Consider the following 25,632-nt stretch of genomic DNA (forward strand, 5'->3'; position numbering starts at 1 on the left):
TATTCCATCCGTGTAAACCAATGAACCTGTACTGTCGAATATCCCATGAGATGTCACGAATTACAAAATCAAACAACTAATTGTGCTATTTCTATTTTTTCCCAATTATTTTGTATTTATTGTTAAACAGGTAATAATGCATGTACTATTTTCTTTCCATAAGTTAATATAAGTATTAATTTTAATTCAATTTTAAGTTTGTAGGATGAGGGAGAGGACCGGAAACATTTGAATTAACACAAATAGCTACTCTTCTAATGTATTATTTTTAGCTGGCTATCATTAACAGAGTCAGTAGTACTAAACAAACAAAAAAAATAATAATTCACAACCTAAAACTCTTATTGAAACATGATCGATCAAGTACCTGAAACCTATGATTTTGTTGAAATACTTCTCTTGCAATATATCTATTGTTTTAGTTTGTTATTGATAGATGTGTTATATGAATATTTCACTAGTGTTCCATTACACGTACACACTCAGACACAAGTCAAGTAGAGGTCACTTAATTACATTTCTTCTCATAAGTCAATTAACTACTCGTTGACTTATATGCTTCCATATAATGCACTATAACATTATCCCACGCAACTTACATACATTTGACTATCGCCTAATTTTTATTTATTTTTTGTATGGTAAAAATCGATGAGATATTAGTTTTTTATTTGTCAAACAATTTGTGAATATGACAGCTTATTTTATAACTAGAGATGTCATTTCCCAACCATGTCGTACTAAATTGAAATCACATTCTTTTTCATACTTTACTTGATTTACTGTTCGCTGGTAATGCCTAATTTATGAAAATTTTATTTTTTAAGATTAGACATGTTAAACGTGGATATATTTTAAATGAATATTATTATACCTTACAGTAAAGAAAAAAAATCCTGGTTTGGTAACACTTATTTAGTCAAACTATGAAATTACAAGATTTTCTTTTTTTACTTTCTATTTTTAATAGTTGATTTTTTGAGGTGTATAAATGTAAAAAATTCACATTTTTATACGTTTACATTTAATATATATATATATATATATATATATATATATATATATATATATATATATATTTACAGAGTATTATTTAATAGAATTTAAAAAACAATATTTGAGAAAGAGGCTGCCATCAATGGCCCAAGCCAAAGGTCCAACCCAGTACATACTACATAAGTTATAAGTACATATTGTTCTTCAGTCTTCCGCTCTCGGCAAATTCTTCTCTAAGGATGAAGTATTCTTTTCTCGGAACTCTCGCGTTTCTCAGGTATTATAATTTATATGCTTCTCCAATGTATTATTTGTTAAAGAATTGCTGATTTCTTATGTATTGTGGAATGATTTCTTGCTTGACACATGAATCATACTTCAAATATTGTGTTCTTCAGTCACTCTAGCGTCAAGGCAAAGAAATAGAGCAGGGCGAGTGAGGTTTAACACGCGATTAATCTAAGACTTCTCTTGAAAATCCTATAATTTATGCTTTAGTGATCTCTAAGAACTCAAGTTTATTCACTGAAATTGAAATATAAGGATATTTTTGGAATGCTAAATTGCATATTCAAACAAGGAATCCTTTGGAGCTGGTTTAGCAAGGTTATGTGCTATGACAATAATTAGAATGCTTCATAGCCTTAGGTTTTATCCTCTTCTTGATATGATGGCCATGAAAGTGCTGTTTTGTAGTTTCTTTGAGTCCAATGGATTAGAATCAAGGACTGAGATGCTGGGTTGCTGGCTGCTTAGTCTTTGACTGAGCTTGGTGAAAAACTATTTGAGGATTGATTTGGCTTAGCTTATTCATGAGTTAACTTGGGTTGATCAAATTGTTGGAATCTAGAGTAGTTCAGTAGTACTTTCTGTTTCTATACAGGGTGCAGTGTGACCATGTAAAAGAATTGGCTTTGGTATCTAGAATTTTATTCTCTTCCTGTATGGTTTAGGAGCAGGCTTTCTCATACAGGATTCAAGTAATTTTTACTTTAAAAGGTGGAAACATCAAACATTGGTGTCTTACTTGACAAAGCAATAAATGATATATCATCTATCTATTTCACTAATAAACATAAGTCAACTTCAATTGCTTTGATGTTCTTCAATCACAAATAGCAGGGAGCTAAATGAACAACATCTGTGCAACATTTGTGCAATATCTGTGCATATCATTGATTTAATAGTGACATGACATACTCTAGTATATTACTTTTTATCTGAAAGTCTATATAACAAGAAATTAAAACAGCTTTGATAACGTTTAAGTTCAAGATTATAATTCCTAATAATCAGAATCCCTGTTGAGCATGAAACATATTACAAGCTATAAGAGACTTTCAAGGAGCAGCTGGTGGCTTGAGCAGCATACTTCCAAGACCAATATCACTATCTGGAATACATTGCCACTTATTATATACTAGAATATCTTCTTCTTCAGATTTGTTTTCACCCTCCAAATCTTGTTGAATTTGATAAAGTTGCAAATGGAGAGTATCAATTAATGATGAAGGTTGTTTTTGGAGATTTGATCTTTTCCTTCTGGTAACATTTTTAGGATACCAGACAGGCCATTGGTCTGCTTCTCCAGAGAGGCAAACTGCAAAAATCAGCATATATAAAGGAATAAAGTGTTAATCAACTTTCTTTTTATGGTGGACTGAGTATGGATTGGTAGTAAATATTCAGCTGGATTTTTCAATAATTGCAAATTGAGGCATAAACTTGAAATAACACTAACAAAACACTAACAAGCATAGCACATTTCAATTGTTTATTGGTTTTGTTAAAGTTTTGATATTATATACATGGTAAGGCAAATGAAAGAACATGTTTTAATATCTCTTCCTAAGATGGAAACTGGAGAAACTAATGGAAAACTGATACATGCTATTATTGTAATATTAAAATTGTCATTCAATAATAGATATTTAAAGATTGATCCATTGTTGCTAATTGAGACTAGTCTGTGCATATTTTAGAAACTATCCCTTATTAAACCCATCCTATGCATTCAATTTGGATAAAGATGATTGTGAAAAGCAATAAGAAGCTGAAATATTTGTGTAGATTTTCTTAAATTCTGATTTTACTTTTGCAGTCATATTTCCTTTTGATATTCAGAGACTTGCCCTTAATGCAAATTAGGAAAGAGAAGTTTATCCTATAAAGAGAAACGCAATCCTATATGCTTCATGGACTCGCTTCAATTTTGTCTATGACTTGAGAACAACAGCATTACTTTGATATGCAGTTTTGGCAGTAAGTATTCAAGTACTACATTTTTGTTGCTCGTATTCTCTATCTCTTTTATTTTATTTTATTGAAAAAAATATTAATGTACCTTCTGTTCCTTGTGTTAGCATGCAATTCACTGGAGATGGTACTGAAGATTCTGAGCTTGAAATGCTAAATTCCCCCTCTTTAGGAGAGGTGGGACGCAGATCACTTCCTTTAGGCATTTTTCCTGCTCTCAACTTTTGCTGAGAGGTGATTCTGACAGCATGCCTCTTGGAAGGTAATTTGTGAATATTACCACTTGCATCTCTAATTCCATGTTTTGGAACATAATCATTGAGATTTCCCCTTAACCTCCATCTTGATCCACATGCATTGCACAGGACTGGCTTTTCTTCTGGTCCTACTCTCCAAAGTGGAGTATCTGTTTCATGTCATGGATTTTGAGTTTTTACAATTGATACTGATTATGAACTATTGATTAAACAATAATTAACTTATATAATATGAAGATAATAGGAAAAACAAAAGAAGTAAAAATGTCTAGATCAGGAAGGTTGTCAATTGTGAAACAAACCTTTTTATATAAAATCAGTGAAACATGAATTATTGCATATATTAACTTGGAGAACAGGAGAAGGCATGCAAAGAATGTTATGGTATTAATTTCACTGGAAAAGAAAGAATTCAAGCTAGCTAAACCTTCCTCCAATTCCATATCCATCTTCCTACTTAGTTAAAATTTAGTATACTCCTTCCAATATCATCTAAACCTCTATATCCCCTGTTACCTTCCCCCTTTACCCATACCATAAACATGCTTTGAATAAGAATTATCATTCCAATTTCCAACAGTGAACAAGTAGTTCATTTGCTTGTAGCTATAGATCACATGACTTGGATCAAAATCTACCTCTATGTGTAGCCTCATTAGCAACCAGCCTCTTCCTTCTTGATTTAAATGAAAGTGATTTTTGGAAATGGAAAGACTTAGATCTTAATAAATATCAAATCCAAGGATAACAATCATACTTCAGGTCTGCTATACTACTGTGGCTGTCTTGAACCTCTCCATCATCTAATGCATCTCTGCCTTGTGCCTCCACCAATGAGGGCAGTGGCTGAGAGGTAGTGAGAGCTAAGCTTGGCCAGAGATTGCCTTGATGTGACAGTGACCAATTGTTTTAAAACATTGGTCAGTAATGAAGAAAGCCAACAAAGAAAGGACTTTACCCTTGTTTAATCAAGCAATCTTCTTTTACAAACTACTAGAAAACTATTGACTTATAAATATCAAGCAATCTTTACAGACCTAATATCCACTCTTTTTTAATATCTCATATTATGATTCTTATACTATAGATGCTATAAAAATAAAAATATAATTTAATATAAAAATCATAATTATTATATAAATGTATATATTAATATATTATAATTTTGTGAACTAGGTAGCGTCAAGAGTGTGAATATGTGGATAAAATAACTAGGTATTCTGTAAAGGTGCCTAAAAATTCCCAATAATGGCCGCCATCCCCTTAATTAGTCCTGTACCTATACCCATCTGAGTATATGCTGGATTGCTGGGTATGGGTGCAATTTCCATTTCTAGCTCCAATTGAATACAATACATTTTTTATGCTGAGTGTATCTTTAAAGACAGAATAGAGTCTAAGTTGCTCTACTCTTTGACACTAAATTAATTGAAATGTTTGAATTTGCATTTCATTTTTGTATATGTCACCCCAAGTAAATCCTCCATAGATACATCTTAGTATTCTCATTTCCATAAAGATCACATTATGAACATTTTGCTCCTTTGACAGTCAGCATTCAATGCAATTAACATAAACCCTAATTGTTGTGCTGCATAACTTTCCATTCAACTTCAGAGCCACATAAAAGGCCTATGACACTTATCCACTTCACCCAACAAACCTTAATTCTATGATTTAGATCATTGTTCAGCTTTCCTCATGGAGAATACATTCAATTTATTATTTCAACATAATGGAATCAATATAGTATTTGCTTTGAATAATTTAAAATGTTATTTCAGAGTAATTTGAAATTATGAGGATTAGAGGTAGGTGAAGGAATTTGGGATGGATTAAAAACATAAGTTGGTCAACTTTAATGGGACAGTGAGAGCATATAGATCTTGATAACACTAATTTTAGGTAATTGTTGAATCACATAGATACATCTACTACAAGGGATGAAGACTCAGAAGAAATTCCTAGGGGAAAACTTGTTGTCTTGTCTTCCCTTGAGTAGTATGTTTGTTTGATGCAAAGTGAAGCTTATTTAGACACCCACACAGATTTTCCCTCTAAAGCTAGACAGGTAAAAAAAATTATAGTATAATTCTGCAACTCATCATTAAAAAAAATTGTCATTTTCTATTTGAGAAATAGAAAGAAATTAAGAAAATGAGGTATTGACTACTATTCTCTCATGCAAATTTTCACCTTCAATACATGGATACTAAGGTCATTCCATCAGTATTTCTCTCCAAATCCTAAAATGGAAGGGCAAAATAGAAATTCAGGGGTCGTTTACTTCATTTCTCTGTTTTTCCATTTCCAATTTTCCATCTCTCCAGTTTTCCTTCTCCATTCTTCCAGTTTTCTATTTCTCCAGTTTTTTAATTTTTATTCCTTATTTTTTCAATTTTTTATTTCTCTAATTTTTTTTTTCATTAAATACAATCATCTCATATAGCATTCGTACATTTCTACAACAACAACAACAACAACAATAATAATAATAATAATAATAATAATAATAATAATAATAATAATAATAATAATAATAATAATAATAATAATAATAATAATAATAATGAGCAAAGAATAATAATAATAATAATAATAATAATAATAATTAATAATAATGAAACAAAAGGAGTAAAGAAATGCAAAAGAGACGCGAATGTGCACAACAGAACAAACAACGAAATGGAAAAGAACAAAGAAACCACAAATGTGCCCAACAGGATTCGAAATGCAAACGTCCCAAAACCCAACACTATTCACCCACATTACCTCCGTTCCTCCATTTGGAAACATGCAAATAGAAGTTCTCCAAAACTCTATACAAAGTTGGAGAATGGAGGTGGAATAAGCCTTTGGAAGCATAAATTTAGTAAACGAGTTTTCCAATTTTTATTTTTTCCACTCTCAATTTCTCCAATTTTTTAGAAAATCCTCAATTTTTTCAAGTTAGTAAAGGACCCCTCAATTTTTCTTTTGAGGGTGGCAGTAGTAAAGATGTTACAAAAAGTACTCACAGGTAATCCGGCAATGACAACACGGCCCTTCTCTGCCCATTGGATTCGATGGTGATGATTTTCAAGTTCTGAAGAATTCTTCAACTCAAGAACTTTTCTTTCAACCCTGAAGAATGTATGAGCCTATCTTAAATAATCCAAAGACAAAAAAAATATTAATCCCGAAAACTTAAGATGAATCTGAAAACAGCTGCGTAGGTTAACAGCTGCTGTGTGCGGCAGTAATTGATAGCAGTACCGTTTAGTGTATTCTGCCTAAAGCAAATCTGCACACATTTATATGGGCCAGTATATCAAATGGAAATTATATTAATTTCCTCCAAAGTCTTATATTTGGTCTTGGTGAGTCAAATTTGAAAGGCATTATGTTTGGGGGAAAAGGATAGGTTTTGTCTTTTACGTTTGGTCTCTGCCTGTTTGCCTCAATAGTTAATGCTTATGGCATGATCTGAATAGATTACAAGTAAAACGTTTTTACTAAACTTTGCAAAGAGTAAATAAAAAAGAACCAAATGAGTATTACACCTTCCAATGAGTATTACATTGGAATCAAATCCAATAGTAGGGGAGGAAAAGAGGAGTGATTTTTATTATTATTAGAAGTATATTCAAACATGGTGGAATCAAAATAAATTTTTTATATATATGAAAATTTCATGTTGGATACATGGAGGATGACCATTTTACTTTTTTCCTTCGTCATTTTTTATTCCAATGTTCTAAAGTAGGGGAAAGGAAGAGGATTGCTTTTTATGATTACGAAAGGATTTGAATCCGATAGTAGGGTAGCAAAAGTAGGCAAACAAACATGGTAAATTGGAATCAAATAGGGTATAAACGTACCCGTCCAAATACCACTTTAGTTTCATTCGAAAAATCCCAAATTTTATCTTATTGTGCCCTGCTTGTATTTCATTCCAATCCTTATCTATCAATTTTTCCTATATATTTCAATTTCCATCAAATCCTTTCTTTAACCTCTTACTCAAATTTAGTGAAATGCATGCATGACTGGACTTTTCTTTTAGGCCTTCTGTCTAATAATAATAATATACTCCATAGATTATCTTCCTTTTCTAGCACCCATCTCTGCCATTAAAGTAAGTAAATAAATTTACCAATTTATCACAGCATCAAAGGGTGTTCCATATAGATACTACCACATTTTCCATGCTATCCAGTTCCACAACTGTTTAAATGACTGAGATGTGTATTCTACACTTTGAGTGAGGCTAGGTTAGTCTGATGTATAGCGAATAAGCCGAATATATATGATGCTCTTACACTTTCTGGCAAAATGAACTTGAAAGGATTTGTGAGTGGGCCCCACCACCTTTTTATGGATTTTAATTAATTCTTCGATGATAAAAAAAAAAAAAAGCACATATGGTAATTTTTCTTACCTTTTTTTATTGGCATTTAATTAATTCATTACTAAAGAAGGCAAAGACAATTAGAAATTTTACATAAATGAATTTTCTTATAAATTCTAGTTTCTATTATTTGGGTGGAAATGTAATAACACGATGTTTTTTTTTGCAGTTGAGTTTCCAAATATGACGCCTTCGATAATTCATTTCTTACAGTCTCTGACTCTCTGTTTAATTGATGTACTTGGCCATCTCTGTCTGTATTGGTCGTCTCATTTCTAGGCGTATACGTGCATCATAAAAGTTTGCTTTTCAATTGACCTAACAACAAAGAGAGTCAAATGTTTCATTTAAATGACAGAGGAAAATCATTTAAGACTTACGTTTTGTCATTTTATGTTTTATGGGACAAATAAAATTGGGTCAAAGGTTGCATATAATATATCTTCATTATCATAATCACCCTTTGAGATTCTAGAAATGCATATTACTTGAAAAATCTACTATCTGACATGGTTCATTGTCACCTTTTTCTCGAGCTTGAGGGATGCTTATAAGGTTGTGAGTAAAAAGGTGTATAGTTTTGACTATGTTACCATATAGTATTGACATTTGTATTTTGTACATGGATTGGTGCGTCTCTTATTTGCCTAAACAATGCCCAAAGTTTAATATGTGCCATGTCCAAAGTTTAATATGTGCCATGTCCAAGATTAATGTTATGGGGCTTCAAAGGCAACCCCATTAATGGTGGAAACAGGTATCTCCGGGTCCCAAGGAGATTGTCTCTACACATATGTAAATAATCTAGGACATAGGACTAAATTCTTAGTCTTTACGCATATGTAAATAATCTGGGACAGAGGACTAACTGACCAAGAATTGTACAAAATGTACGAGTTTTTAGTGTCTTGTTTATGCTTATGTGAATATAATCTGCAATGGTTCACTAAGAATTATGCAGAACATTTAGCAGTCCTTTTATTAGGTTGAACTGATTGTATCAAAATGTTGTGCATCAGGTGATTTGCAACTCTGGTGTGTGGTTTACATGATTCTCCCTTGCAACTCTTGGTCTAGGTGCAGCGCTAAATGCAACATATTTATGAAGGCGGCAATCGAGTTGCAGATGCCTTCAAAAATGTGGGAGTGAAAGCGCCTTCTCAGCTGCTTCTTTGGTCTGTCATCTACCCTCAATTCTTTTCTCTCTCTCTCTCTCTCTATATATATATATATATATATATATATATGTATATATATATATATATATATATACACACACACACACACCATTTCATCTTGAATTGGGTATATGTAGGAATGGCTGCCCCAAATTATGATATGATATATAGGGTGTGTTGCAGCTCATGTAGTAATTTGGGTTTGAAAGAGAACTGATTGCCTGAAAACTGTGACTTAGCCAGCATTTGTTAGTTGTGGAAAAAGAGAGATGAAAGGCAAAGGAGAGAACTAATGAAAGAAAAACAACCTTAAATCCCCTCCAAGAAAAAGTGTGAGAAACTGAGAATAAGAACCTTTATAATGAAATCATAGGCCACTTTTCAAATCTATAATGCTACATGGACCAATCAAGCATATAAAAGTATAAAACATTCAAACAGAAATAACATAGAGAGTAGCATGTATGAGGTGATGCATTTCCAAACAGCATATACAAAAATTTCTATGCTCCCTGCAGAAAAGACAAGGATGGACAAATATTTCAAGGAGCCTTGTATGGGTGGAATAGAAGAAGTTAAGTGGAGGATCTGCGGCTCCACCTTCGAGCCTTTCTCCTGGTCTTCTTCTTCTTGATCTTGGATGAAGAAAGCTTGGAAAGCGAGCGGATTTTTGGAGCTGGTTGAACTTCTACCGGCAGCTCAGGTTCTCCAACAGCGGGAGGCACGCAAGAGTTTTCTACTTGATGAATCATGACCTCCTCTAGATTACTCATCCTTTTATTGTCGATTAGAATGTCACCTTCACCCTGCATAGATGCAAATAAACTGTGGTTCATAAGTGATGATATTAATGTTTATATATAGACCGAGTAAAAGGTTTCTTCACAGTTAATTCATTTTATCTGGTGAAAAAGTTACTGTGATGGTAGCTCAAAGTCTGGGAGAATAATGGCAGGCCAAGGATAATATACTTACATTGCTTATGCCACCAATAAGAGATTGGCTTGTACTTTCAATCACATCAGGGATGCTTGTACCATCTCCTCGAGTTGAAATGGCACCTTGAGGTGCAATCATATCTCCGGTGTTATAGTCAGAAATAAGCTGAGATGCCAGAGAAGACCCTACAGCCATTTTGCCCCCACTCTTTGGAGATGAAGGATTTCGAGAAGAGCTGCTCAAAGCATTGCAGGGTAAAAACAAGCTCAAGTTATCAGTGCTAGAAAACTTCCCTGCATTTTCACTCAATACCTTGTCAACTCTACTTCTAAGCTGGCTAACTTGTGATTGCAAAACACCAATCTTACGGAGTATTTGTTCAGAGGAATTATGTTCACCTCTGGACCCAAACCATAGATGTTCACCGTTAGCCCCAAATCCATGATTGCCATTTTCCTTTTCAATGGGAATTGCTGCAGAATAAAATCTGATTTTAAAAATTATAAATTGGAGAGAATGAACTTCATTGAAAAAAAAAAACCTAAAAAAATTGATCTCCGCATCTAAAATATAAATGGAATTTGTTGGGACCTGGAAACATCAATGAAAATGCAATACAGCATATCATATTACTGAAAGGCCAAGAAGCTCAGGAGCTTCTTACACCGTATAGTAGTCTAAACATAACACAGTAGGTCTTCTTACACTCTACAAACAAGACCTAGGTGAACGGAATTTTGATTGTTTGCAAATGGAAAAAAGGGATAGCTTGTTACTCATCATCTAATCCTTTTAGAAGATATTTGTTTTGAACACTAAAAACAGCCACAAAGGTAAAACTTGCCCCAAAGTACAATCCAAGTCCAAGGTCAGATTCTCCTATTCAAGATTGGAAAGGCCTCATGAGAAGAAGCAACAAAGATTGCTAAGAGGTAACTGTGGATCAGCTATAGACTATAGTAACTGAGTAAAACTCCTCCTAACTAGGCAGTTTTATTTTGGGGAGGGGGGATAATGAAGGCTAACTGCCCTTCTTATCTTTATGTCCTTTCTATTTCCAATTAGTGAAAACTTGGTGAATTTCATTCAGGCAAGGTCTCCCTAATTGCAGAAAAAAAATGTGAAAACAAAGTAAAAATGAAAACTCTGATTTCATATGCATGAAAACAACACAATTAAATAATCAAAAAAAGAATTCCGCACCTGTAGGGCCACAGTCATCATCAAGAGAAGTACCATCAACAAAAGATTTTTTACGTTCTGCGACATACAAACATCATGTCACAACTTGAAACACAAGGCAGAAGAAGGAAGGGGATAAAGAAAATTTCTTTTACCATAGTAAGAAAACAAATTGTGGCGAGACATATATATTGCTGTGTCCTCAGTATCTTCGACTCTTTTTCTTTTCTTTCTTTTTAGAACCTTACTTCTAGGTCTGTTATTGGAAAGTGGAAGTGACTTTGAGCCAAAACTTTTTGTTCTCACACCCTCCAACTGAAAATTGTTTTGGTGGTTGTAGCCCGCAAGTTCTTTGTCATACTTTCGTGCTTGAAACTGAAGCTGCATGACTTGCAATTCAATCCACTTAATACGCCATGAGAGGGGCTGTACAAATCTTCTCCAGTGAGAGGTTAATTGTTTCTCCTGGAAGGCCAATAGTAATAATGTCAACAGCCATCCGGATTTCAGACTAAATATTAAGAAACACACAGGACAAAAACAGATGTTCTATTGAGAATAAGCATTAAAGATAATATGAACTATTCCTCAGCTCGTTTTTTTTTTTATTGGATCAGAATGAAGACGGGTATTTTTCACTCCCAAAATGAGGTGAAATTATTCTTCATCTACTAATAACACTATATATGGCATAAAACTCTTCCCTTCCTCTACCTCTCAATATAGCGCCTCTATTCTCAATCCTCTCTCCCCACCTTGTCTTCTCACTATATATGGCGTAAATAGTTTGTAAGAGATAACTATAGAAACGTTATATTTTATTACTAAAATTTGAAAATTTTTAATTTTTAATTTTATTTTTAATTAAAAAAATAAAATAAAAAAATTAAAAAAAAAATAAATCGGCGCCTAGGGGGCGCCTAACGTTTTTTGCAACATTGGTCACGATTCAGACTAATAGAATTATTCCAAGAAACCACACAATACACGGATATAAGCTAAATAAAAGCTTCATTGTGAATAGACATAAACCGTGAATCGCATAATCAGGGAGTGATAATAGTCAGAGATTTACCACACAATATTCCAGAAGAGTAGTAGTACCAAAAGACATACCATATGCAGTAATCAGAGTTAAAACAATATATCAACCATAATTACTACTCCCCCTTACTGTATTCCCCCCTTATTCTAACTTACCAAAACAATCTCCCCTTAATCCCATATATCTCCCCCTTTTTGCCAAATAAATGACAAAAAAAGTTGTGAACATCAGACAATGGATTAGACTAGCGTGCCGTCAGGGTGCCTGAAACTGAATCGCATCATCATCAGTCCCAGTATCTGTGATGTACAGCTTTGTTGTGAGCAAAAAAATGGATTCTAGGCGAGTGATCTCTTGAAATTCCACACTTAAGAGCTGCTCCAAACCGGAGATGGTCGCTCGTTGTGAAGCAACAGAAGTATGAAGTTGAGCTATTGACCCTGAACCGTAGCAACAATCTGCCGGCGTGCAAGTAGAGTAGAAGGTTCCTTAGGCACTGTACCAGATTCAGAGACAGGAGCAGAGGCAGTGTCTCAGAAAAGAAAACCAGTGCAAAAACATGTGGTGTAGAAGCTATAGGTATAGAAGGCGCAGTTAGAGTAGCCCGATCATCAGATTGATAACTCTGAGTAAGCCGGTCATCAAACACAAAAACATTTTCATTCTCAAACATAGAGTAGCCCGGGCTAGTGTCAAGGCTGTTGCTGGAACAGAACCAGTCCGTGAATGTGTCATTTTGGGTGGAACAATGGTCTCCCTTCTTTGTTGGTTTGTCTCAGAAATAAAGTCCACTTCATCAAGCATATTTAATTTCCTCTCCTCAACAGTACCTGAAATATGGATTTTGTCTTTCTCTTTTTGGGAAGACTTGGCTAGGGGTACAGAAATGACAGGGACAGACTCATGAGCGCACGACACAGAAACTGGAGCATGCTTAGACCTAACAGCAGGAGTAGAAACTGACACGAAATGCTAAAGCAGAGCAAGTCACAGGTACATGATGCATACCAACACATTGGACAACATTTCCAACAGTATAGTTTCATATCTTTGTTGTGATCTATTGATTTATTCCTACGATGTGAACGTATGTAATCGTTGTACCGTTTGCTTGATGCATGATTAAGGTTTATGGGGCCTTAGTCTTCTGGGTAACGATGAGGTCCTCGTGTGGCCATGATTGAGATTGGTGGTTTGTTATTTGAGCTTTGCACATGAGATTGACGGTTTTGTGATATGATATTGAATGGTACCCTCGTGTACTGAGAGATCGGTGGTGAATAGGAGTGTCGGCGGTGGGAATGACGGTCATCGGAGGCAAAATGTTAGACTCAGAAGTACAGGGTGGCACTAGGAGGTAATGGTTGGAACTGAAATAAGGCCGGGGGTAGCCATAAGGTTGGAACTCGTGACATGTAGTTGCCAATGTGTGAATGTGTACTCTTTGCTATTAAGCATGTCTTGATGTATTCTACTTTGTGATCAGTAGAATACATCTCGAGTTGTATTGTTTACTGTTGGTATTCTTGTCTTGTTGTTGTCGTAAGGATGTTGATTTCCTTTTTCCTTTGAGAGTGTGAATGAGTCTTTGAAGTTGACTTCTCTCTATGGCTTTTGAAATGATATATACTGTATTCCGTTTCGAAAATGGTTTTGACTTATACTATTTATATATGCTATTTAACGCGTATTGATGGGTTACCAGCAATGTTCACTGACCCCGTGTCATCCCCTATCTTTATGTTGCTTTACAGGTTTGAGTAGCATCTTGGAGAGCGCGCTAGCAGATCGTTAGTTAGTGTAGCTCCTTGTGACTTGTTTTAGTTAGACTTGAGGCCTATGAGCCGTGGATTTTTATAAGTATGACTTTGACGTTTTGCTTAGACTTAGCCTGTGCACCTATAGATGTGTAGGTGTGGCATAACATCTCCCGTACTTGTTTATTAGCTTCCGCTTGATTTTATCTTAATGAGTAGTATTTATCTCTTCCTTAAGCTTTAACTGGTTTTTAAAAGTTGAGAAAATCGGGGGTGTTACACCTAGAGCAGCTCGTAACAATTCGAGTCTCAATTTTCCAATGGTTTGGCAAACAAGTCTTCCTGGCTCTTGTCTGCTTTCCCGCTTGACATGCGCAGTATATGCCAGTTGAGTCAATTTCCATTTAAGGTAGACTGCTAACACCCTCTATCTTGATGAGTTTATCAAGTGATCTATAATTCAGATGCCCTAGTTTTTGGTGCCATAGCTCAGCTTCATTTATGCTGGACCTGCAACAGAAAATATTGTTAGTTGGAATATAGCAATTTATCAGTTGACCTTTTACCTTCCATAACGCATTGATTTGCTTTGTCCAGGACACTGCAGTTATTTTTGGTGAAGCACACATTCCAGTTTTGGTCACAGAGTTGACTTATACTTATGAGATTTGCGTGAAGTCCACTGACTAGCAATGCTTTTTCTAGCTTAGGTAGGCCAACTACATTAAGTGTGCCTATGCCCGTGACTTTGCCTTTAATACCGTCTCCAAAGGTAACTTCACATTTTCTTGCATTTACGTTACTAAAAAATTTGACATTTCCTGTCATGTGACGGGAGCACCCGTTGTCAAAAAACCACTTCTCTTCTCTTCCTGCACTTTTAGAGTGGAATGAGACAAAAGAAATATAGTCAGTCTTTTTAACCCAAATTTGTTTTGTAAAAGGCCGGATGTTCTTGTGCCTGAATTTCTCAATTCTTTGTTCCTTGTAGAAGTAGTAGCATTCGGGCCTGGTATGACCGCGCAACCTGCAATAATGACACACAGGGTTATAGAGTTTATAAAATTGCTTGTTTGATCGCACTATACCATTGTTTTGTCTCGCTGAGCTGGATTCAGGGACGTCCACTGGATCAGGTCCTGATGCTTTGACGAATACTGTTTTACCTTTTGAAGCATCCACTAGATCAGGTCCTGACGCTTTGACAAAACACCGTTTTGTCCTTTGATGTACCCCCGGTGAAACCCATACCAAATTTTGTAGAGGATTTTCTTCCTGAATCAAGTATTTGGTCAAGTGTTGAAGTTGTGTTCATCATTTGGATTTGCCTTTTATAGGTGCTTAGCTCCTGCTTCAGGGTCTGTACCTCCTGTTTCAGTCTCTCTTCTCGATCAGCTGCATCTTTAAGGAGGAAATCCCTATCAGCTACTTGATTTTGATACACTTTACTAGCATTGGTTACAATTCCTATCTCACTAGTCAATTTACGATTTGCTTTTCGTAGGGCTTCCCATTTGGGATACAACTTATTAAAATCAACTTCATAAGATAAGGTATGTAACTCTAAATCTTCCGCGGAGACATATTCTCTTCCCTCCAAGTCAGCTACGTCTTCAAGTTCAGAGCATGCTGCAACACGTGCAGTAAACGCAACAAAGTTACCCGAAATTTCTTCTACATCAGATCCAGTTGTTTCAGCTTCAGGTTCGTCGTCACTCCATGTAATGGCTGACATAGATTTTTTGCGTCTAAGATAGGTGGGACACTCCGCTTGTACATGTCCAAAGCCTTCACACTCATAGCACTTGATTCCTTTATTGTTAGATTTTTCTTTGGACTGCCATGGACGTGAGACAGACTGCTTGAAGTTTGACGAGCCTGTCCTAGGACCAGCTTTGGATGACATTGTTCCTCTTTGTGGATTTTTGTTGCGTGAATTATTTGATACCTGTTTCAAAATTTTAGAAAATTGTTTAGTCAAAAAACAACTGTATCATCACCTGGTTCGTCTGAATCAGATACAACAAAATTTCCTTCAGCGGCAAAAGCTACATTTTTTGTTTTTTTTTTTTGTTTTCGTGTAATCAGTTAAAATTTCCATTTCGTAGGTTCGAAGATTTCCCATTAACTGAGTAACCGTTTTGTTCTCCCAGCCGTCATGTTCCTGAATGGCCGTAACTTTCATTCTTAACCATGGTGGTAATGATCTCAGAATTTTTTTAACATGTTTTTCTTGGGGGAAAGGTTCACCGAGAACCATCGCACGATTTGCCAGTTCTTGGACGCGTGTGTGGAAATTTGTGATGGTTTCATCCTCACTCATCTGGAGTTCTTCAAAGTCGGACTGTACCAGTTGCAGCTTCGATTGTTTTACAGACGTCGTGCCTTCGTAAGTTGACTCAAAGGCTTCCCACGCGCCTTTAGCTGAATCATAACCTGCAACTATAGGAAATTGAATAAATAGTATCTAAAGCCTTATCATTGTTTCCAGCATTAGTTATTTCAGTTTGGGACCATTTGGTTTCAGGTTTAGTTACTCGTGTTCCATCATCACTGGTACTGGCTTTAGTCGGATGAGTCCAACCTGCCACTACGGGCCGCCATACTGCATCACCTTGAGCTTTTTGATGTGTACGTGTGCGAGCTTTCCAATAAGTGTAGTTGTCGCTGATTAGCTGGGGAAGAACCTTAACACGATCCATTCTGTAACACTCAACAACGCGTGAGATTGAACAAATTAATAGAATAACGAAAGGCAATAAAAGCCGCTGAAAGCTTGAGTTCAAGAGACACGGAATAGCCAGATCGACAGACTAATAAATTAAGTTTGCTGGCTCTGATACCAATTGAAATTGCACCATGAGTCTTGAATGCAAGATGTACCTTGGGATTCTACTTGATTTTATATTACGCAATAATTACGTTAATTAAGTAGGTTATTTAATCAAAAGTAAATAATTGGAATAGAGAACGTAAAATAAAACAAGAACACAAGAGAATTGTTACGCAGTTCGGAGCGCTTTTCCTACGTCTGCGGGACAACCCACGTCTGCCCAATCCACTATAGATGTTCACCAAGGAGTTATACAATAGGTAACTACAAATGGCTTTCGGCCGTTACTACCACAATCCTTCCTAACACCTACTCAGGACTGAACCGCGCATGCCACAACAATCTTCAAGCGAAGCTTCAGCTATTCCAGGTACTGACTGTGCAGCTCAAATTTAATCGCACAAGAATTAATATTATAGAATAGATTTAATAAGATAGCTTTGTAATGCAGATTCCTTTCTCTCAATATAGAATTCTCAAAATCAGTAACTTTCCAAAAGAAGATGTCTTCCTTTTATAGTAAAGCTCACCCCATCACATGATCCACATAAATAACATTCCAAAGTCTTCAATTAATCACAACCACATGTTTTGTTTGAAAGCTCCATCCCATGCGCAATGCTGACTTCCATTCTCAACCAACCAATAAATTATAGCCATTCAAATTAATATTAGTTGATAGGAAGTGGTCCAAAAAGGATTTTAGTCTAGCTTAAATCTAATTAAAATAAAATAAATAAATTAGCCAACCATGATTTGATGTGTACTAAATTTGTACACTTACAATGGTTTCAGATTTGATTATCCCTTCAATTAAAAATCTCATTTCCTAATTAAAAAATGTATCATTCCATCTTATTGATAATATGATTTTTAAGTTTGTTTTTATTTTCTTTTTGTTCATATTGGTGCTTTTATGATCAATTGTTTTTCTTTTCTGGTTTTGTATTTTTAAAACCTTTATTCTCATTATATGGTCATACATAACCAAACATCAATATTGATTATCATTCTAATTCCACCCTACTACCAAACATTCAAAATACTTTTATCAAATTAAACTCATACCATTACCAAGTATTTGATTCACATTTCCATGTGCAAACCAAACATTACACCTTTAATTCGGATTAATTAAGAATATAATATACTAGAAATGAAACTCCACCACCTGGTCTAACCAAAATTTCATGCATGCATGAAAACAAACACAATCGAACTATAGAATCATTGTAACTAAAGAATATGTAGAAGTCCAAAAAAATCAAATTCATGTGTATGAAGTATTGCTTTTTATTAGAGTTATTTTTAAACAAGATTGAAATCATTTTTTTTTTTAGGTCAGACCATGAGGTGTCCTGACAGATCCTAATTGTAGGAGGCACCTTTAAATTTTTACCATACTTAAACTAATTCCATTCACATTGAACTGACCCAATTAAGGGGCAAAGTGCTAGCCTGATTGAATCTAAATTTAATTGTATGAATTAGTCAATTCTGCAAGACATAGATAATGATGAATGAGGAACTTTACTTATTTATTTTTTATTTTTTGAAACAAAGGAACTTTAACTAATTAAAGTTTTAGTGCTAGTTTAGGACCATATATGTATGATATTTCCATGTGAGATAAAGCAGAGAGAATCATGGCATTCAAACGATGAATTTATAATCCGGATATATAGTTTTTTTTTTTTTTTTTTGGTGACATGATAAACTCATAATCATTACTTGAGAGTCTGCATTCATTGAGTAAATTTTATTTTGTGACCGTAATCAAAAAGATATGTAAATCACTCTAAGTTGTTCATAATTAATAAGTTTAAACTGAGAAAATCAAAAGACTATTGTTAAAGTTTGTCCCTATAATTTTTGGTTTTTAAAATAGGGAAGGAATATAATGTGGGCACAATTTTTATAAAAATGAAGGTCATCTTCATGCGCATGCATACAAATGGAGGTTGGACCAGTGTTGCCATCCATGTATATGATTATCTCACGCTTCCTTCTCAATACTGATATCATGCATAGTTAAGTAGGTCCCAATTAACTATAGCCGGTCTATAGGCGGCGTGTTGAGTAGCCCTGTTTGGTAAATGGCTGTTAGTTGTTGATTGGGTTAATTAGAGGATATAAGTAGTTGATAACATTAGTTGATTGTAAAAATGTGCTTGGTAAATTAGCTATTAGATGATAGTTGTTTGGTATAATTTACTTTCTCAAAAAACTAATTGAAAACGTTGTTTTGAGCAGTTTTTTGTTTTTTGTTTTTTGTTTTTTTTTTGTTTTTTGTTTTTTGTTTTTTGTTTTTTGTTTTTTTTTTTTTTTTGTTTTTTTTTTTTTTTTGCATTTTCGAGTTACAAAGAACAAATTAAACAAACATTTATATTGATTTTTTTTTTTAACCAAATCAAAAAGCTAATAGTGGTCAAATAAGCTAAAATTGGCTTATAGGATAACTATTTTACCAAACAGGACCTATATTGATTTTATTATTTAAGAGGAGGTTTTGAACTCTGGAACTCTTTTAAGAGATAAATGTATATGACTACTCACGCCAACCATGTTAGTTTATCGTGTATAGTTATTTGCTTTACACAAAGTGTCAACTTCCATGGCCGGTTACCTTGATGAATGCTAATGGATAACTTTGTTCTTTTTTTTTTTTTTTTTTTTTTTTTTTTTTTTTTTTTTTTGCTAAATTAAAATGAGTACTTTAACTTTTAGAAGCTGAGATCGATCCACGAAATTGCATGGTCGACCACGTAGGTCGTCCTGGGTTGACTTGGGAATTTTGCTATGATGTAATAGTTCGTAAATCATATAAGAAAAATAAATTACATTAAAAATTAAAAAGCCTACCCAACAAACTCAGGAGAATGCTAAAGACCACTAAACCACCCTGATTGAACGAAGATGCCTCTGGTTCGTCTTTGATGAAGGATGAAAAGTAATGCCAAGGACAGTCCTGTAATTTCCTTTCTTTTCATTTCTGTTATAATCGTTTCTTTGTTAGCGTCATATAAAGCTGGTAGCTGTACTCCTTTTTTCTACTTGAATCAGAATAATGTTCACTTTCATCTTTCTCACTAAGCTTCATGTTTACTTCACCAAATATGGTCTGAACTGCAGATTCCATCATGGTATCAGAGCTTCCCTAATGCTACGCCTCCGCTGTAGTCATGGATCGTGACGCCGCCGGAGGAAATCCTACTGGAAGCACAGTAGGAGCATCAACTTTGGTCAGCCAGGTCCAAGTGAACCAGAATTCGGTGCATAGATTGGACGAACTTGACGATCCAATGTACCTTCATGCTACTGAGAATCCAAACACTGTCCTCGTCTCACCTCCTCTATCCGAATGCAATTATACAACCTGGAGTAGATCTATGAAGATATCACTAGGAGTGAAGAATAAATTTTGCTTTGTGAGTGGTGCGATCCCCTGTCCAGCTCAATCGGATCCTAGATATGGCACCTGGAAGAGGTGTAATGATATTGTTTGCGCATGGATCCTAAGATCACTCAACTCCTCCATCGCTGAAAGCGTTCTGTACTTCGAGATAGCAGAAGACATTTGGAATGCTTTGAGGAAGAGGTACTCCCAGGCAGATCTTCACAAAATTGCATAAATCCATAATGAAATATACAAGAATATGTAAGGTAACCTGTCAGTTAATGAATATTTTACTAAATGCAATGCTCTTTGGGAACAATTGAAGGTTGTGAGGCCTTTACCTGTTTGTGAATGCATACCTAGATGCAATAGCACACTCATGAGCAAAATTAGAAAGGATAGGGAGGATGATCAGGTGATTAGGTTTCTAGAAGGGTTAAATGATGAATTTGAAACCATAAAATCTGGTGCACTTGTCATGGATCCACTTCTAAATATGGAGAAGGTCCTGAATATGACTCTAAAGCTGGAAAGAAAACTTAATGGTTCCAGTAGCTTTAGAAACTCTGAGATTTCACAATCCAATGCTATTCAAAATCAGATTGGAGATGAACAGAATGTTGTAGCAATGACAAACTCAAATAATAAGAAGTAATTCAATGGTTATGGGGGAAAATGTGCCAAAGTGCACATCCTGTGGAATGAATGGTCATACTATAGAAAAATGCTTTAAGAAGCATGGATACCCACTGGATGGATACCTGGTTACAAGTCTAAGAATAAGCAGAATCAAGACAATCAACATAGCCGTAATCCCTCTGTCAACCAAGTTGGAGATGTAGGGATGTCAGCTGACCAATTTCAGAAATTGGTATCTCTTCTGCAATGTCAGAATCAAGGAAGCCAAGCTAGCCAAGCTTCCACTAGTGCTGCAATCACAATGAGTAAGACTGGAATGAGGCCAGAATTCACAAACCTATCAGATGACTCAAAAGAAGGCAGATCTATCTCTAAATCTTACATTAATGCTGTTTTAAGTTGTTCAAATATGTGGATCTTGGATTCAGGAGCAACTGATCACATCATATGCTCTTTAGACCATGTTGAGAACTACCACAAAATCTATGGTATATTTGTTAAGTTGCCAAATGGAGAATCTGTGCAGGTTACACACATAGGGGAAATCAGACTTTTCCCTAATCTATTGTTGAAGAATGTCATGTGCATACCATCTTTTACTTTCAACATAATATCTGCTAGCAAATTGACAAAACAAAATGGATGTACACTTGTTATGAATGCTGATCTCTGTGATATTCAGGGGCCATATGGGATAGTGGATGGTTTTGCTAAGGCAAATGATGGACTCTATCCACTTAATCACCCTCATGCCAAGAGAAGACAGTATGTTGATACTGGGAAATACTGTAATAGCTTATCTTTACAATTGTGGCATAGTAGATTGGGGCATTACCCCATAGATAAGATTCATAACCTGAATGGAATAAAACAAGTATAATTTCACAAGTCCATTGACTTTGTTTGTGGCACATGCCATTTTGCCAAACAAAAGAGATCAGTTTTTCCTGTTAGGGCTTATTTCGGAATTTCGGAATTTCCATCATTTTGTTGACACACAATTTTCAGCAAAAATCAAAGTAGTAAGGTTTGATAATGGAACTGAGTTCTTCATGACTTCCTTCTTTAATGAAAAAGGAATTCTGCACCAAAGATCTTGTGTTTACACACCTGAGCAAAATGGTATTGTAGAGAGAAAACATCAACATATTTTAAATATTGCAAGGGCTCTCAGATTTCAGTCTGGGGTTCCTTTAGATTTTTGGAGTCACTGTGTTCTACATGCTTCATACCTCATCAATAGGCTGCCCACACAAGTAAACAATGGAAAATCACCATATGAGCTTATGTATAACAAAACTGTGCATTATGACCATTCAAGGGCTTTTGGTTGTTTATGTTTTGGTGCTACCATCCCACAAGGAAGAAATAAAATGATGCCAAGGGCAAGAAAGTGCATCTTTTTGGGTTTTCCAGCCAATGTGAAAGGTTATGTACTGTATGATATCACTGATAAATGTACTTTTATTTACAAGGATGTTGCATTTTATGAAGATGCTTACCTTTTTAAAGAAAGAATCTCAGAAAATTCTCACATTGGAGGGCTCAATCGTGCCTTGCCTTTGGTTCCTATTGATGCAGATGTTGTTCCAATAATACACACAACAGACCACAACCATAATGATACACCACACCCTGTGGAATATGAGCAGCATACCATCTATAATGACAATGAGCCAAGTACTCAGTTCAGGAATGAGACAGATTCAATAAGTGCTACAGATAGATCTGAAACAAATCATGGTCCTAATGCTACTAACAATGAGGAAGATACAGAAGTTTATCCTCAGAGGGGGAGTCCCAACCAGCAGGAGCCCAGAAGGTCTGGAAGGGTAAGAAACATTCCTACAAAGCTACAAGATTACTACTGTCAGTCCATGATTAAGAATGATACACTCAAGAGAACCTCCCCACATTCTTTAGATAATGTCATTTCCTATGATTCTTTGCCTCTCAGACACAGGATATGTGCATCATCTATTTTAACTACACATGAACCACAGTCTTTAGTGAGGCTGCTAAGTCTGACTTATGGAGGAAAGCTATGGTAACTGAAATAGAAGCATTGGTTGCCAACAACACTTGGATACTGACAGACCTTCCTGAGGGTAAGACCCCAATTGGATGCAAGTGGGTGTTTAAAGTGAAACACAAAGCTGATGGTTTAATAGAGAGGTATAAGGCCAGACTTGTGGCCAAAGGATACACACAATAAATGAGAGTGGACTATACTGAAACTTTCTCACCTGTTGCAAAAATGACTACAATAAGAACTTTTCTAGCTGTGGCAATTGCAAGGGGTTGGGATATTCAACAGTTAGACATAAACATTGTTTTTCTTCATGGAGATCTAGAGGAGGAAGTGTACATGGATTTACCTCCTGGCTTTCACAGTGACAAATCAAAGCAAGTATGTAAGCTATTGAGATCCCTATATGGTTTGAAGCAGGACAATGTAATTCAAAATTAACAAAAGCCTTGCTAGATAATGATTATCATCAGTCCACATCAGATCCTTCACTATTTACTAAAACCTCAGGAAGCTCTTTTACTGCTTTACTCATCTATGTAGATGACATTTTGGTAACTGGGACTGACTCATCAGATCAGTGCATTAAAGTAGTTTCTGGACAACTCTTTCAAAATAAAAGATCTTGGCTGTCTAACCTATTTTTCTGAGAATTGAGGCATTTAGGACTGCTGATGGGGTTAATTTGTTTCAGATGAAGTACACCTTAGAAATTCTGAAGGAGAGTGGTTTTTTAGATTCCAAGCCTGCAAAAAGTCCAGCCACCATAGATTTGAAGTTCACCAACTCAGAAGGTGCCCTACTTGATAATCCTGAAATATATAGAAGTTTGATTGGGAAACTTTTGTATGTAACAAATACCAGGCCAGACATTTCACATGCTGTCCAACAGCTGAGTTAATTTGTTGCTAAGCCCACAAATATTCACCTTGTTGCTGCTCACATGGTGCTTAGATATCTCAAAAGTTCTCCAGGAAAAGGATTGTTTTATCATAAAGGATCTCAGTTCAAATTGCAAGCTTTTTCAGACTCTGATTGGGCCAATTGTCCAGAGTTTAGGAAGTCAGTCACTAGCTACTGCATCTATCTTGGAAGTAATTTGATTTCATGGAAGACCAAAAAACAAGCCACTGTCTCAAAGTCTTCCTTAGAAGCTGAATATAGAGCATTAGCCTCTACTGTTTGTGAGATTCAATGACTTCATTATCTCTTAACAGATTTGAAGGTGAGACTTGATGTTCCAACTACTCTATTTTGTGACAATCATTCAACCATTGCCATTGGGGAAAAATCACGTTTTCCATGAACAGACAAAACATATAGAGATAGATTGTCACATTTTCAAACAAAAAGTTAATGAAGGATTGATCAAGTTGCTGCCCTTTCCTTCTCAGAAGCAAGTTGCTGATGGCTTCACCAAGACTTTGGCAACACCAGCCTTCAATGCATTCCAATTTAAGCTGGGCCTTCAAGATATTCATGCTCCAGGGGGGGGGGGTTATGAATGATGAAAAGTAATGCCAAGGGTAGTCCTGTAATTTCCTTTCTTTTCATTTATGTTATAACCGTTTCTTTGCTAGCTTCATATAAAGCTGGCAGCTATACTCCTTCTTCTACTTGAAACAGAATAATGTTCACTTTCATCTTTCTAACTAAGCTTCATGTTTACTTCACCAAATATGGTCTGAACGGCTGATTCCATCAGTCTTCTTCAAGGAAGAAGACAAATTAGGAACTATGGTAGTCATATATGCCATGTAATTGACAGAAATGGTCCAAATTAAAAAAGACGGGCCAAAATAGGATACTTCTCAAAGTTGTACAATTTTATAAAAAAACTTATTTGGGATATGCCTAATGCATCCCCAAATGAGTTTATCCAAAATTCCCAAAATGAATTTCTTTTCGCTAAAATACGAGATTATCGTCGTATTATAGGAGAAATGCATTTCCCAAAAAAATGCATTTGTATTTTAACGAAAAAAAATTCATTTTGAATTTTTAAGAAACTCATTTGGGGGATGCATTTTGGCAAAAAACGCATATCCCAAATGATTTTTTCTCAAAATTACACATTTTTTAAAACCTTCATATTTTTGTCAATGGCCTTCTAATTTTTTCCTATTTCTGTGATTGATCCCATATATGGCTGCCCATCTTTGACTATAATGATAGTTAGATTTATTTTTTTTAATAAAAAAAATTGAAATTATTTTGAAGAAGAATATACGTGACATTTAATTTATGTTTTAAAAGTTTAAATTGTTTATTTTCATTTGAAAATTGATAGACCCTGAGTTAATAAGAATTAACTTAATAATCAAATACATAAAGTGCACATTAGGGGCAAGATCTTAAACTTGATCTACGAATTAAGCCTGACATGTTTAAATCAACAAAATTATTTCTCATATTTGCTTATGCAGGTAGTACAGCTAAGACGGTGTAGCGCTACTTTGTTAGGTCACTTAGTCTTTAGATCTATGCCTATGGACTGTCTTGACGAGTTGGAGGTGGGTGGTCTTGAGTTCACGTTTGCTTTCTTTTGTTACTTACAAGTTGTCATATTTAATCATCTGGAGTTATGGAAGCACATGAACGGGTGCATGCATGGTTGGGGGTCACCTAGTGTCCATAGGGTTATCTTTAACTTGGCTAAGTCGGTGGTGGAGTGCATTTTTCGTTAATGGTTGGGGAAGCACATTTTGCCTCAGCTCCGAGTTAGCCTCTCATT

The 25,632-nt window shown here is 35.3% G+C and overlaps 2 protein-coding genes and 1 long non-coding RNA gene across 7 annotated transcripts; 1 reads left to right on the forward strand and 2 right to left on the reverse strand.

The window, feature by feature from the left end:
• Positions 1-1,193: 1,193 nt before the first annotated feature.
• On the forward strand, positions 1,194-8,934 carry LOC109147283. 4 transcript variants are annotated; one of them, XR_002048622.1, is made up of 3 exons: positions 1,194-1,273; positions 3,098-3,258; positions 3,360-3,466. It is a non-coding gene; the product is annotated as an uncharacterized LOC109147283 (long non-coding RNA). The 4 variants fall into 4 exon arrangements; XR_002048625.1 differs by having other exon boundaries at positions 3,121-3,258; XR_002048624.1 differs by lacking the exon at positions 1,194-1,273 and adding an exon at positions 8,919-8,934 and having other exon boundaries at positions 2,596-3,258; positions 3,360-3,514.
• LOC109147282 lies at positions 2,315-3,510 on the reverse strand. Of its 2 annotated transcripts, XM_019294936.1 has the most exons (3): positions 3,449-3,510; positions 3,341-3,418; positions 2,315-2,596 (listed from the first exon to the last, which is right to left on the reverse strand). In XM_019294936.1, exons 1-3 carry the CDS (start codon positions 3,456-3,458, stop codon positions 2,337-2,339), a joined length of 348 nt encoding a protein of 115 aa, XP_019150481.1. In that variant the 5' UTR covers positions 3,459-3,510; the 3' UTR covers positions 2,315-2,336. The 2 variants fall into 2 exon arrangements, with proteins under 2 accessions (XP_019150481.1, XP_019150480.1); XM_019294935.1 differs by having other exon boundaries at positions 3,341-3,481.
• Positions 8,935-9,410: 476 nt separating the features above from the next.
• LOC109147281 lies at positions 9,411-11,656 on the reverse strand. The gene is made up of 4 exons (XM_019294934.1): positions 11,354-11,656; positions 11,220-11,276; positions 10,053-10,489; positions 9,411-9,883 (listed from the first exon to the last, which is right to left on the reverse strand). Exons 1-4 carry the CDS (start codon positions 11,583-11,585, stop codon positions 9,653-9,655), a joined length of 957 nt encoding a protein of 318 aa, XP_019150479.1. The 5' UTR covers positions 11,586-11,656; the 3' UTR covers positions 9,411-9,652.
• Between the last annotated feature and the right edge of the window lie 13,976 nt (positions 11,657-25,632).

The sequence above is a fragment of the Ipomoea nil genome, unplaced genomic scaffold (assembly GCF_001879475.1).
Source record: "Ipomoea nil cultivar Tokyo-kokei standard unplaced genomic scaffold, Asagao_1.1 scaffold1978, whole genome shotgun sequence".
NCBI lineage: Eukaryota > Viridiplantae > Streptophyta > Magnoliopsida > Solanales > Convolvulaceae > Ipomoea > Ipomoea nil.